At 37.2% G+C, this 14511-nt stretch overlaps 1 protein-coding gene across 3 annotated transcripts in view; it reads left to right on the top strand.

Annotated features, from left to right (window-relative positions):
- Positions 1 to 14511, top strand: part of COG5 (component of oligomeric golgi complex 5) — a 192517-nt gene that overhangs the window by 107509 nt on the left and 70497 nt on the right. For 2 of the 3 annotated variants that reach the window (XM_072859622.1, XM_072859628.1), the window contains exons 8-9: positions 3156 to 3256; positions 4997 to 5063. The exons of the other annotated variant lie outside the window; for it this stretch is intronic. In XM_072859622.1, the coding sequence (XP_072715723.1) occupies positions 3156 to 3256; positions 4997 to 5063 (168 nt within the window). The remainder of the gene's footprint in view (positions 1 to 3155; positions 3257 to 4996; positions 5064 to 14511) is intronic. 3 annotated transcript variants of the gene reach the window in all.

Below are 14511 nucleotides of genomic sequence, written 5' to 3'. Positions count from 1 at the left end.
ACTGCTACAAGATCAATGCAGAACAGTTTGGAAAGCCATACACAGTGTTGATTCACTTCTAAAATGGAATAATGTATCAAGTGAGTTTCTGCAGGGATTTGCCCCCGGGCTAGCACTATTCACTGCTTGCATTAATGATCTGGATGATGGGATACAGAATATACTTATTAAATTTACAGACTGCACCTGTCTAAGAAGGATTAAGAGGTCTTGTAAGGACAGAGTTAGAATTCAGAATGATCTTGAGGAACTGATTTGAAAAAATAGGATGCTGTTGAAAAGGAACAAGTGTAAGGTAATGCATGAAGAAAAAGGAAAAAGAAAAGCATGAGTACATAGTAGAAACAGCTATGTGGATAGTAGACCTGCAGAAGGGGATTTTGAGGTTATAGTGGATTAGAGGCTGAATGTCAGCCATGTCAAACAGATACAAAGGAGGAAAATATTGTACTGGGAGGTGTAAACAAAAGTATAGGTTGTTAAACATGGAGTTATCCTGGTGCTCTACTCATGTGGAGCAACCCTTGTGCTCTGCTTAGCCCTGTGGGTTCCAGTAGTGAATTCAACTCCTTGAGAAGGATGTGGACTAACCTGAAAGAAAGTCAGGTGGGGAGCAATGAAAACTAGACTTTCGAATAACAGTTTGGGTAAACTTCTGCTAGATGTTTGTATTTTTAGCTGTAGATACAGATGTTTTAGAGAAGGAGAGTAAACTTGAACTACTTTTTAAGATCTTTCCAATCCATGTGGTAAATTTAGTAGCTTCTTGGAAAAGTCAGATGACATGGTGACCTGGAACTGACACCTGAACAGATCGTCCAGCACCCTAATCGCAGTGGATGCACACATACGAGATAGCTCACATGAATGTACGTGAGTGCCTCCTCTCCAGCAAGTGTCATGTCTCTGACACACAACGCGACTAGCATGTGTGCTGTAGTCTTCTCATGGAGTAGGGAACATGGCCTATGGTCCTCTCCTGCACAAAGGCAAGTGGCCCACCCAGCCAGAAAGGCTGGGCACCTCTGCAGTTGCTTTATAACTTACGGTCAACATGACACTCACATTTTTATTGGATTTGAAGTTGCACTAATGGAAAATACTTACTACTGTAAACAAAGTAAATCACCTTATCGACAATTCAATACTGTGTTTCACACACTGATAAGTTTGTGAATCTGCTGGCACACTACCTGACATGGGTGCAAGGACGCTCAGTACCAGAAGTTTGCTTTCTCATGTACATAGGCCAGCAGCATGCTTTGAAGGTGGAAAAAAAAGAGGGAATCATTGTGGTTTGTCAGAATGCTAAAAATCTGAATGATGACTTTTTTAGTTAACCGTTACCTGGAACCCTCTTACCTGCAGGGTCATCAGTGCCTGGCTGTGATAAGCAAACCACAAGAGAAAACAAGATAACATTTGTGTAGGATGGAAGATGAAGAAAATTTTAAAAAGAACTCATAAATGAAAATTTGCTGAAGAAAAAACATCAGGTTTTAAATTAAGAAAACAAAAATGTTAAAATAATTGCTGGTCAGACTGATGAAATGGTCATTATGTAGACTGTTTGTTATGTAGAGCAGGGAAGAATTTATGCTTTTGGACACAGAGAATGGTGTCTGAGAAAAGGACACTCCATTGACGAGTGCTGTAGAGATCCAAACTTGAATAATTTATTTTCCCAAGTAAAAGTATATATTTCAGTAATGCTAGTCCTTCAGAAACATATGTAAATCTGTATGTTTAAACTATCAGTTGGTATTTACTAAAGCTTTTAAATTAGAGCATGAGGTTGAAATAGAGTGCATATGTTTGTGGTTTGCTGGGACTCTGTGCATGTCTAAGGAATGCTCTGTGGACATTGTTAGGAATAATCAAAGAGAAACTCCGTTGGCCTTTTGAGGGGTGATGTTGTTCTTAGACAGTACAAATAATTTGAAGGGATCCAGTAAGGAATTTATCTCAAAATATTTGTGCTGTGCTCACCACACCCACTCACTCGCTTAATATAAGATTCTGTTGAAAAGCTTGCATGCAGATGTAGAGATAATAGAGTCATGTAAAGAAAGGGTAGACTATAGCTCACATCTTAGGAATTTAAATGCACATTATGGGTAGATCATTTTTGTGTAAGGTAGTTAACACATATAACCTAATAGGTTTTCAATTTCTGTGTCGGGGATTGTTTACTGAAAATATGAGTAATACTGGAAATCAGTGAGGATGGACACAGTACTTCCATAGGCTGGGTGGAGCTGCAGAACTTAGGCGGTAAGGCACAATGTAAATTTGTACATAAAAATGTCTGTGCACTGCAGAACTTAACACTTGCAGTCACACAGCATCATACTACATTAATAAGCTGAAGGGGACAGTAGACAATTTCCTTCAGTTGTCAGTTCCCTGGTTCTCTCCCTTCTATCAGCTGTACCTTTTCTCCACTGGCAATAGCGTCATTCTGCTGAAACTAGAATTATACGTTTTTGATCTTAACTTCTTTAGCGTGTGACGGCATTATTAAAAATGTGTATGACATACCAGTGATCCACTTGAACACAGATAAAGGACAGTATTGCATACTGAAGATCTGTTTCTGGGCATTCCTCTAGATTTCTGTTAAAAAAAAAAAAAAATTCAGTGGATTTCAGTCATCAGACATTGTGGCAACAGTCCATGATTTAAATGACATTTTGATCTCTATTCAGGATGTCTGGCTGACAGGAAAACTAAGACTACTTTTTTACATTTGTCTTGGTAGAGGTACTAAGTTATGTATGTATCATGTAAAAGATAAAATATTAATTTCATTTTCTCTAAAAGTGAGTATCTAACATCAAATGAAGTCTTATTAACTCATCTAGTGTCTAAAAAGACATTGTGCATAGTTGTATGTATCTTTTAACATCTTTACTTTTTGTCAGTCCATGTGGCTTTATTTACTGGTATATAACGAGAAAAATATAATTTTTAGCTGACACGTTCAGCTGTCATGTATTGTTTAGTCCTTGTGCAAGCTGTTACAAATGTGTGCATGTATTTTAATGGATCAGTTCGTTCAGAGGTAGAACTAAGTCGCAACATTTCATCAGATTAGTTCTTTGTACTCATGATAAATCAATAAACATCTCTTTTGATCATGTATGTTACCCAAGTTTCAAGCAGAAGGAAAGCAACTACCAAGACTGAGAAACCTTTATGCATCTTCCAGAAATTCCCTGTGCCAAGTCTCATATTTACTGTACATTGTTTCCAGGTGTGTATAGCAAAAATGCCATTGCTATTTTGTGGTATTCGAGATTTTCTGTTGTGAGCTGGAGGGTTGGTATTTTCAGTAAAAGTTTACCTGAGTTTGATCTGTCCCTCTACATTAAATAACTCTATAATCCGCATTACCAGAATTCCTTGCAGTTCCTGTGTCTGTTATCCCTACAGCACCTTTGTGACAGAGGGTGAAGTACCATCATCTGTGGTTTGCAGGTGAAGAACAGAGGCCAGAGAGAGAGAGATCATGGACTAGATTTATAATGCTCCTAGGTCTTGCCACGCACAGTAAGGGTTGTGGCAGTGGGAGCATGGTGTGAGGCTACAGGAGTGGGGTTCGCAATGCCATTTTAGTCATCTAGATTCTGCACTCAGTGAATTAAGCACCTAAGAATGAGATTTGCAGCAGAGAATGTCAGTATATAAAAACTGAACCTTGGCACAAGTTTGTGGCTCTTCTAGGGGTGGTTTTGCTGGAATTCACCAGCCGCTACCTTTCCTGAGCATAAGTACCTGGGGCTTCCTTTTAGGCATGGGTGACTGCTTGTTTAACTACACAAGTGATGAAAAAGTGAAGGTGCTGGTGAAGAGGTGTTAAAGCACTTCTTCAGGAAGTGGGCACGAAGGCCAGGGTCACCCTAAGCCTGAAGGGCTTTGCCCTGTGTCTCAGCTGGGAGGGGTGACCTGCCCTCGAGCACCAGGCAGGGCTGGGGCGGTCACACGCTGCTGCCAAAGGGCTTGGCACTGAGGCGCGTCACTAGATGATCTTTTACAAGCTTATCATTTACTCATGCAGGCGAGACAACTCCTTTGTGCTTAGAGGTTGGATCTACTTAATAAAGATGGTATAGACCCAAGGGATGTGATATTCCTGGGTCAAAGGGAAGAATAACTGTAGTCCAGTGCGGACAGAATATATGGGAAGTTCTGGGTTCGGCTCATTTTGTGAATTTAAGCCTCAATGACTTGCTGAAAATCACACCTTAAACTGCCGAGTCTGAACTCTAGAAAATGGATTGTTTTTTCTCCCTGTAACTTAAAAGTAGACTTAAGCCATTGAAAGAACTTCTGTTTCACAGACTGTTCATTAACTGCGCTGCTATTACTTTGTACCCAAGAATTCATGTGGTTGAAACTGATTTTAAAAATAAGCTTGCCCATACTCCAGTGACTTATACCTGCAAAGGGGGAAGGGACAGCAAACAATGTCTTTCAGTATTGCTTCCTTTCTGCTGCTGCTCTGGCTGTAATGCAGAGGCAACTTAGTTAGGGTGGGGGTTTTTTCCCTTTCTTTTTTTTTAATCTCCCCTTTTTTTGCTACTCAAAGTTATTTTTAAAAATAGAAATAGAGAAGGCAGAAGCAGTGACTGCTGCAGGGAAGTACTATGGAAACCTGTCACGACAACAGCTTCAAATGAAAGCAAATCTTCAGCTGTTTAAAAAGTCAAAGTATTTGTCAGATTCCAGTGTCTCCTCTAGAGGCAGAGCTGGAGAGGAAGGAAGTGTATAGAGAGCTGTTGGGGAGAAAATACACATTCTTACTTTTCACTGGGGGAAAATGCATTTCTGGCCTCAGCCTTGCAATGTACTTACTATCTGGGACCTAAAATTGCCAAATTATTTAATCTGTTATAATGCTGTGCTAGCAATATTGTCCCGTATGGTTGATTAGACACATTTGCTATAAAATCTAGCTTGTAAGTGTTTCCAACTGTTTTTTTTTTTTTTAAAGAAAACATGGGCAGATGCTTCCCTTCTTTGAAGGAATTATTCACAAAGCTGAAAAGAAGTTACTGGTGGTGCGTACAGCAATATTTGAATAAATATACCTTTAGCATACATTTCAGTTGTGGATGATTGTCCATATTTTCCAGATGGAAAATGTGAAGCATGATGTGAATGTGTATTAGATCCTAAGTCACTTGATGTTTGTTTTCTGTGCCCTTGCTAAAGAAAACGCCATCAAATGCATTTTGTTGTTATTAGTAAAGCATGCAGAAGATAAAAAATGACATGAATGTGGTACTGCTAGTAATGTTATGATTGATAGATTCACTTTGGTCTCCTGTTACATTTGCAGTGCCTTTTAAAACTTGCTAGTTGTTTCAGCACTATGCTGCTGCATAATACTGTGGCTATATCTATATATATATATGAACGGAAATGTTTTTGAATTAAAATAAATGTTTGGAATGCCAGTGATTAATCACTAAGATACAGTGTCCAATGGCACTACCTGGGGATATTCCAAAAATGTGCAGTGAATTCATATACCAAAATATTTCATCTCCCTGCAGTCACTTAAGTTCCTGGGCATACTTTGTAATGTTTGTTGGTCATGTTCGTTGCTACTAGAAGTATTGGAAAGCAATATCTAGTAAATAGAGAATACGTAAAGGAGATTTTTTTTTTTAATTTAAAAAATACTGCTTTTCTTAAAGGTTCATTAAGAAAAAAAGAATAAAACGTCTTGGTGGAGAAGTCATTCTAAAGTAGTAGATTAATCTTTTATATTGTGTAAACATAGGAAAATAGAGGCTTTCTTTTAAAATTAACAGAGGTTTTATTTTCACATTTTGACTTAAATTTTCTACTCCTCAGTTATAAAGCCTTGAAAATAATAGACATGTGATAGTCTCTTTTCTCCTGTGAGATTCTGATCTTTCAGATTTTGATGGGTCTGTGTGCATTTATTAAAATATGTATACTGAATTAGAAACAGATTATGGGATTGTGCAGACTTTGCTTTCAGCTGTGATATGGAAAGCTTTGTATCACTTTGCCATTGTGCACTTGCCCTATATAGAGGTAATTTAGGAAGCTTAATGCAATTGATGTCCAACTGTGACACAGTATTTTTGTAAAAGTAAAATTCTTCCCGGCTCCTAGCCTGTGTAAATGGTTAATCAAAGTAGATTGACAGATTATATGTCTGGGTTTTTTCTTCCATTTTTTTTTCCTGTAGGTGTTTGTGACTCATAAATGCAGAATTAGACTGAAAATCTGTGACTGGATAATGGAGTATTTGGAAGTACTTTACGGCACTTTTCAGTGCAGCACAACAAATAGCCTGCACTTTCCGGTGTTTATTTGTAAGGATTTATTATTCTGTAGCCCTGCTAATCCCATCATTTCTGCTCCTGTTTTTATGATAGTGCAAGAAAGTGGTTTATAATAGTTTCTATAAATGGGTATTCCTGAAAATACATCTGATCTGAACAATATTTTTACATAACTGTCTTTTATGATAAAGTAATAGGTGAAAATTGAGAAGTCATTAATGTTTTATATCCCTTCACTCTGCTATGAATCATCACTTAGCTGTTTGCCAAAATCTTTGTATTCTGTTTAGTGACAATTTTATATGAGAATCAGCTGGATAATTTTAAAATTCATTCCTTGTCCTTTTCTTTGAAGGTTCATCTTGATTTATTTGGCCAGTTGCCAACAAAACGTTAAAACTTAATCTTCCATTGTAGAGGATGTTTTAAGTACCTATTAACTTAGAGCTTGATAATGCTTTTCAAAGAATATAGATAGCTTTACTGGTCCAAAAACTGTGAACATTAAATAAATTCTAAGGAATCAGTAGCTATGCATTGTGTGTGTTAGGGGAAAAAAAAAAGTCAGAACACCTTAGAAAGCTATCAGAAACCTCCTTGTGTGTTAGATCTTCCCATTGAGACTAGTTATTTTGAAGTACGAAACACTTAGTTTGGTTTCATACCAATTAGGAAATGTCATTTGTGATCACTAAAAAATTATTCCTCATAGAATATCCATCATGAAAACACAGGAATGTTTAATAACATTGAGTTCAGCTTTCTTTGCAGACAGAAATAATTTTAAATTAGAGGCTGCTGCATAGTCTGCTACTGTGTTCTGGTTGCCCATCTGTTTAGGTGGTTTCTCTGGACAGGAAACATGTCAACCATTATATCTTGGACAGCTCTGACCACACTACAAGACTGAAACTGCACTAAGACTAGCTAGTACCTATAAGGGCAAGAAGGTATCTGATTCTAATGCTTTTAAGATAATTAATGCGAATATGATAATTGATTCATCCATTTACATGCAGAGAGGCACGGGCCACTGCTATGAACAGCTCAGCTGTGAAAGGCTTTGTAAATAAAATATGCTGTAGGGGGAGAATGGAGGAGACTGTGGACAGTATGTGTCAATACGGAAACTGGAAACTAAGCTTAGGAGTTGAAGGTAGCTCCAAAGAGAAAGATGTGAATGGAAGGAGCTGTTACGATAACAACAGATAACTATAGAAGGGCTGGAGGATGGAATGGGAGATGGATAAGGTGGAGCTGTGGAACAAGGAAGTGGTGTTTGCCTTGCTACAGATCAAGAAAGGCAGGCTAAATTTAGATCTCATTGAAAATAGTTGAGGTAAGATTAGAATGAGAACCATAGAGGTTTTTCTTTATCAGACATTGCAATTACATGTGTCTAGTCTTTATAGAATTAGCTTAATCAAAACTGAAATAAGGTAGTCTTCTTCCAAAGTCCTTGTCCATTCGAGTGTTTTATACCAAATTGATTAAAATGATTTCTGATTTGGTTTAAATACTCAAAGGTAAACAGCATGTATGAAATTCTGCTAGGATTCCAGGGATGCAATTGAGCAGAGACTGACCCTGGCTTTGGCTGGGTCTCTGTGTAATCCGTCCCCGGCTTTTTAATTGGTACTTTCATGTATCTGTCTCGCTTCAAAACTAAGGCTACACTGAGGTTCTTTCTCTCCAGATAAGATAGTATGTTATTGTTAAATGCCTTCCCCAGACTGTAATTCTATTTGTGGTTTGTACTGTTGACTGGTGATTGTTAACAGGTTCTGAAATAATGCAATTAAGTGATCCAAGAAAAACATATAAAGCATTAATAAGCCACATCTGCATAGAGCAGAGTGAAAAATATGATCGACTAGCCATGATACTCATCTAAATAAGATAATATAATTCATTTTGCCTTTTTCTCAGGTTAATAATCTGCTCTTTGTCTTAATCTTCTCTGAAAAATGGGTGTTTCATCATGTTCTTGATCTGCTGCTCAATGCCACATGAAGTTCTGCATTATCCTACATTTGGAGATGTTCTTATGGTAACAAAAGATTTAAAGCTTTGGGTTAGCTTGAAATGGCATACAGAACTGAACAGTATGTTGCATTAGAAAGGAGAAATCCTGCATCAAAATGCTGCAGTTCCTAGGTGATGAATAATGTCCTCAGTGTGGAAAAAGTTATGTATTTAACTGCTTAATCTTCTCCCCTTTTATCTCCCTTCTTTCCTTCTGCAGGTATCGCCCCAATAAGTTCCTACTTGTGTGAAGGTTTCAAAATGTGTTACTGGCAGATAACTGGTGTGAGGGGTGGGGACTGACTTTTTTCAGCAGAACTGAATCCCGAATGCATGTGCTAGGTGCAGGCAAAACTAGGCACAGTATTTCTTTTTCTTTAGATGACTTCAGATGTTTTCTTCATAGTAAAGTTTTGTATAATATAGCTTTGCCCATTTATTTTTAGAGGCTACCCATTTATTTTTAAAAAAACTATAGAAATATAAAATGTATTTATTTAAATGTAGCATCTGTTGCAGAAAGAGGTCGGTCTTGTCATGCTTTTCCCACTGGACAAATTTACAAGAGGGCTTGGAAGACTGGTACTACTATCAGGGGGTGGGTAACACTGCCGACACTGAAGAAGTGCTGTTAGGTGTGTGTACAGACACTTGCTCTCTTTCAAGCTGGCCTCAGTGAACCTCAATGAAAATGACTGCAAGAGTCCATTGTTACATTTTCCTGGAACCGTAAGCAGAACTAGGAAGGGAAAATGTAGCAGGAGAAGGATGTCTTTGGCTCATTTGAACTAGCCTGTCTCTGCGGTGCAAGGCCCTGAGCAGCCTGGTCTGGTAGACCCTCCTTTGAGCAGGGAGGTGGATTACGTGACCTCCAGCGGTCTCTGCCAACCTCAACTATTCTGTGGTTCTATGATTCTTCACCAAATTATCTGCAGACCTGAAGTTTCCTGTAGGTGGGTGATACAAGGAATTTGAACTTTGTATTAAGAAGAAAAAAAATGTTTTGAAATGTGATCCAACAGTGAATCTGGCATTGATGGAGGTCTGTCTGTAGTTGAATATGAAAATAATAACTGAAAAGAATTTAAAATAAAGTAACTTTTTAAAGTTCATTCTTTTTAAATATTTGAGGGCACTTCAGAGCCATTCACAATATGTGCACAGATTCCAGAAATGAGATATTGTCACTTGCATAGGTAATTATTATCTTGTTGCAAAGACTAGCAAGAGAACAAGAAAACCCAGATGGCTTTTGGTAGATATTTAAACAATTCGGAGCATACCATTTAAAGAATATTTTGTCTGAAATTGGATTTTTTTGTAAGAAGAGAAAAAAAATATTATAACCTTCCAGTAGCTAATTCCTATTCTTAATTGTTAAGACTGAGTTAAAAGTAAAACCTGACATTTCTGTTTTGTAATGGCTTTGTTCAACCAGTTAACAGAGTGAGCATGTACATAATGATATTGTGAGGTGGGAGAAAACATTTGCTCACAAGCTGCTGTCCAAAGATCAGAATTAGTAATGAGATTTTGTGTCCTTATACTTTTGTGCTTCAGTAATGGGACTTGAGTCAGCAGGTGCGAGTCAAGATTGCACAAAGACAAGAGAAGTGCTACAACCTTGCCCTCCACTCTCAGTGATAGCTGTGTTTTTAATAGAGAAGCCACATGTTCAGATTAACTGGCCAACTGGTTCATTATTGATGAGGGCTTTTGAGATTGGTCAAGTTGTGTAAGAGGTGAGGTAAGCATTTTAAGAAGCTTGATTTGGCTCAGATGCCCCCATTTCCTTGCTGCCTGTTAGTTTTTATCATTTTGTATGATTTCTACTCTGAATTTATACTCTTTCTACACTCAAATACAGCATTGTGGGATAAAATTTGTAATTGTTATGGGCTAGTTGATCTAGCTGATCTGTCCTCAGAGGTGCCAGATACTTTCTTTGAAATTGCTGTCACGTTGATAGCCTAAGGCTTGGTAAACTTTGGAATATTGCTTGATGCTTCATGAGATAATTCTTTACAACAGTTCCTGATGCCTTTCTGTTCCATTAGCTCTTAGCCATCTGTTGCTTTGATTACACTATTATAGGGAATAAGTGTTTTGGCAAGCTATTTAGCTGTGTTGAAAAATCTTGTTTCTTTGCTTTCTAGTATTTTATTGCTGCTGTTTCTTTTTTTTTTTTTTTCTCTCAACCTTTATAGTGCAATGCTTCTTGTAATTTACTTCTTGTTATTCTAAGAAACAAAAGTCTGACCTGGTTCGAGGACATGATGAGGTTTATGGCTCTTTACGGCTGTGCTTTATGGCTGTTTTCCTTTCCTGTGAAAGTCCTTCTACCAAAAGAAGTTGTGCATTCCAAACATGGGCTGACAGAAGGTAGATCTTATAACCTAACCATATTTAAATGTTTAGCTTTGGGATTCTTGCCTCTAAAGGCTTAAAATGTGCTTTTCTAGAGCCTGGCCAAGGTGTTATGTCAGTATTACCTTCTATAGAAAATTTTAACATCTTAACCTCTCACTCCTCCCAGCACTGCAAAGGTCACAACAGGAAGAACTGGAAGATCATTAGAAAGAAGTCTGTATTCTCTGGCTTTACATTGTCAATTTGACCTTTTCATGTATTGCTCAGATTTTAAAGATGAACAGAGTAAAAGACAGATGGGATGATAATGAACATAGAGACGTGCTTCCCTAAGTATGTTCATTTTTAGGAGCTGTGATATACCAATTAATTTTTTTAAGGCATGGACTTTTGGAAATGAAATAAAATACTGTTTTTAGGCTGCAGTTGAATTTCATTGGCATTTAATTTCTACTTTTAGTTTTTTGTTAATTTTTCCTGCAATTAAAATAGCTGAGTAATACTGCAAAGCGAGAATTCCAACAATTCTTAATAAATTATTAATTCTGCTCAATAGGTCATTTTGCCTTGGCTGTAACTGAGGTGGCTGAGTTTCCTTCACTGCTTACCTGCTTGAGCTCTTTAAATTGAATTGCAACTTTTCCTGGAGTAACTTCTCACTTTTTTCACTTTTGGTGTCTGTAAGAGATGACTAAGAACTACTTGTAATTGGTAGCTGCAAGTGCTTACAAACCCTTCCTCAATCACTTGGTCTTCAAGTAGTAGTACTTGTCATTAGGGGTAGTAACGTTATTTATGGGAAAATTATTTGAAGGAGGCAGTGTTGTAATGGTAGCGAGAGGGGAGAAGGAGTAAATACTGTAAAAGAAGATCTGACTGGGGATTTTCAGCCCCACGAAGGGGTCTTTTTTTGGATTATTTAACTGACCTTGTAAAGCTGTACTGCGTTGGAAATTGCAACCGCTTTCTCATACAAACAAAATGAGCTGTGTGAAGTAAACATAGAAAAGTAACTGAAATAGTTCCCAATATAGTAAATCTACTATCAGATTAAATAATTTAATACTAAGTGCCAGTCAAAGATACTCAGAAGTATCATTCTGGAAGCTGGTTTTGCATTTACTCTGGAAGGACTGCAATAACCTTTTGTATCCCCTGGCAGAAGACATGTATTAGCTTGCAAGTTTGGTTATTTCAATGTGTCCTGTTCTAGAGTTATTGTATTTTAATGCTGATTATTTCTTGAAGGCTAGGGAATGCTGTGGTTTTGTTCAAAATATTATTTGTGGTATTTCTTGCTTGCCACATTGTCAGACCACTCTGTTGAAGTGATACCTGGACTAATTAGTAATTATGGATCTTCCTTTGGCTAAGCAACATATGTAATTCTTTTTGTACTACGTTATGCTTTTAGTGCTTGTGTGTGGGACATGGTAAACGTTTCACTACATAAGAGGTAACAATGTGGCAGCACACTGAAATCACAGCTGTTGAGTAATATGTATATGTACATATATATATATATAGTGAAAACTTTCTGTTGTGTTCCTGCCACAGCCTTTCCTAAACAGGGTCATCTGTTCTCTGCAGAATAATAAAGTTTTTCAGTCAGAGTCACTGTTCTGATTTTAGTAAGCAAAACAGAATTGTTCTTGTGTATATTAGTAGCTATGGAACATCATTTCTAAGTAAGGGACTAGTCTGAGTTTGACTTCTCCGTATGTGGTGCTTCCAAACTGTCATGTGAAAGAACATTTCCTTGGAGAGCTGTTCTGGTTCTGTGGTGCAGGCACTTGTGAAATTTAACTACGTGACAGTTAGCAATTAATTAGATTTCTAACACTACTTCTTTATGAAAGTAGTTGTAATTGTCACAGGTAGTATTGACCATAAATATTTTTGGCAATTAACACATCTTCATTTGAGAAGGAAGTTGATAGTCCACACAGGTGGAAACCCTGCTGCATGAGGTCATATGGACAGATTTGCACGGGATAAAGAAGTAATGATGTGGAGTTCCCTAAGACAGCACTGGTTGGAGAAGAAAGGTCCACATGGTGAATCCCATACCCTGAGAAAGTAGAGCGTGAGTTTGGAAGCTGTGTTTGTAGCACTTGAGCCATTTAGTTTTGCCTGTCATCCAGGTTTCTTATTTTTGGTTTAGCCTTATGCTAGGAATCTTCCTGTCCCCAAATTAGCTCAGTGTCATCACCACATTCCCTTGTGAAGAGCAGGCTTGCTCATCCAAGCTGCATGTCTAGTGATGAAAAACAATATTGCTCTTTATTTAGTCATGCTTTCAGAAGATTGTCCCGATAACACTAGTGGCAATCATAAAATAAAAGACTACAATGTTGGACATTGTAAAATAGTTGTAGTGTTGGCAGTTGACAGAAAAAACCAAAAAAATTTTCAAATTAGAAATGTAATATGTATTTATTTAAGACTCTAATGACATTTCTATCTAGTCTTCACAGGGTTATTATCTTTGTGGGAAAGGAAGTGACCAAATAGGGTTCTGGTCTGCAGAATGACTGTAAATGTCATGCTGGACTGGACAGCATCTTCTGGGTTATTGAGTCTAGTCGCCTACTCTTGAAAACAACCACACGATATAATTGTGAAAAAACAATTCATATTTAATGACTGCCTGTAACTTATTTTTCTTCTTGTGTATGATGGTCTTCAGAACTAAATGGGATGGGATAAAATGAATCGAAAATAATGTTAGTAAAATGAACAGTTCTTAGTGATAGAGAAAATGAACACGTGTTTGGTACAAACATCTCTTCATAGTTGCTGCTGAATGACTATCTATGTTTTGGTAGAACATAAATTGAAACATCCATGCCTTTTTTCAAGTGATGGCTGATATCACCCTTCTGACCAAGCTATTTAATGTATTGTCTGATGGGTGCTGAGAAACTGATGTTTTTAAAAATTTGTGAGAGTCGCTTTCATGGTAAAACTTGCTTTTAAGCAAGTTTTTTTTTTTTTTTTTTTTAATATGTTGAACTGATTATTTACTTTGATGATTTACTACTGATGATTTAGTTCGATATATCTGTAACATTATGTTGTGACGTGCCAGATGGAGGAGTGCTTTGAATGGAGAAGGTATTATTAGTGGACAACTCCATCTCTCCTTAGCTCCCTGCTTCATTATAATTTTTGCAATCTGAAGATCACTGTAGTTAATCTTTGAGTAGGTAGTGTTGTAGGCCTACAGTTTGTGGGGTCATGGTTTTATTTCATTGTGTATGGTTGTATTTATGCACATTATACTGTACTGCTAACATATTAGTAAATGCTGTACTATTTTTCTTTGCCCCCTACTCTCTTGATTGCCATAACTTAAAGTTTATGGCATACGTACAAATATTTTTAGGATGCTAATTTATTGTGTAAAAGGGTATTTTCTTGTCAGACACTACCTTGTGAGAAGCAGAAATGTGTCTTGCTGTTGCTCTAACTGCCCATACATTTTTACATAGTAAAACCAGCTTGCTTTGTGTTTGGTAAAAACTGCTGAGCCTTCTGAGCCTTCTTCTTCTTCTGAGCCTTCACTTCTGAGCCTTCACTTACAAAATAAGACACTTAAACCAAAAAGGAACATAGACAGAGATTCCTAAGGAGAACACTTACAAATTGCTAAGTGTAGTTGCCTGCAGTGGCAGACAACTTGATTATAAAATACTGCTAATAAACTAATTAAATTCTATCTCAAAAGTAGTTATATTATTTTCCCTCTTGTTCTTGTTGGATATTTGAATATTACTGAATATTACTG

The sequence above is a fragment of the Ciconia boyciana genome, chromosome 1 (assembly GCF_034638445.1).
Source record: "Ciconia boyciana chromosome 1, ASM3463844v1, whole genome shotgun sequence".
NCBI classification, from domain to species: Eukaryota; Metazoa; Chordata; class Aves; order Ciconiiformes; family Ciconiidae; genus Ciconia; species Ciconia boyciana.
Note: the sequence above shows the minus strand (reverse complement) of the source record. Positions and strands in the feature narration are given on the sequence as shown.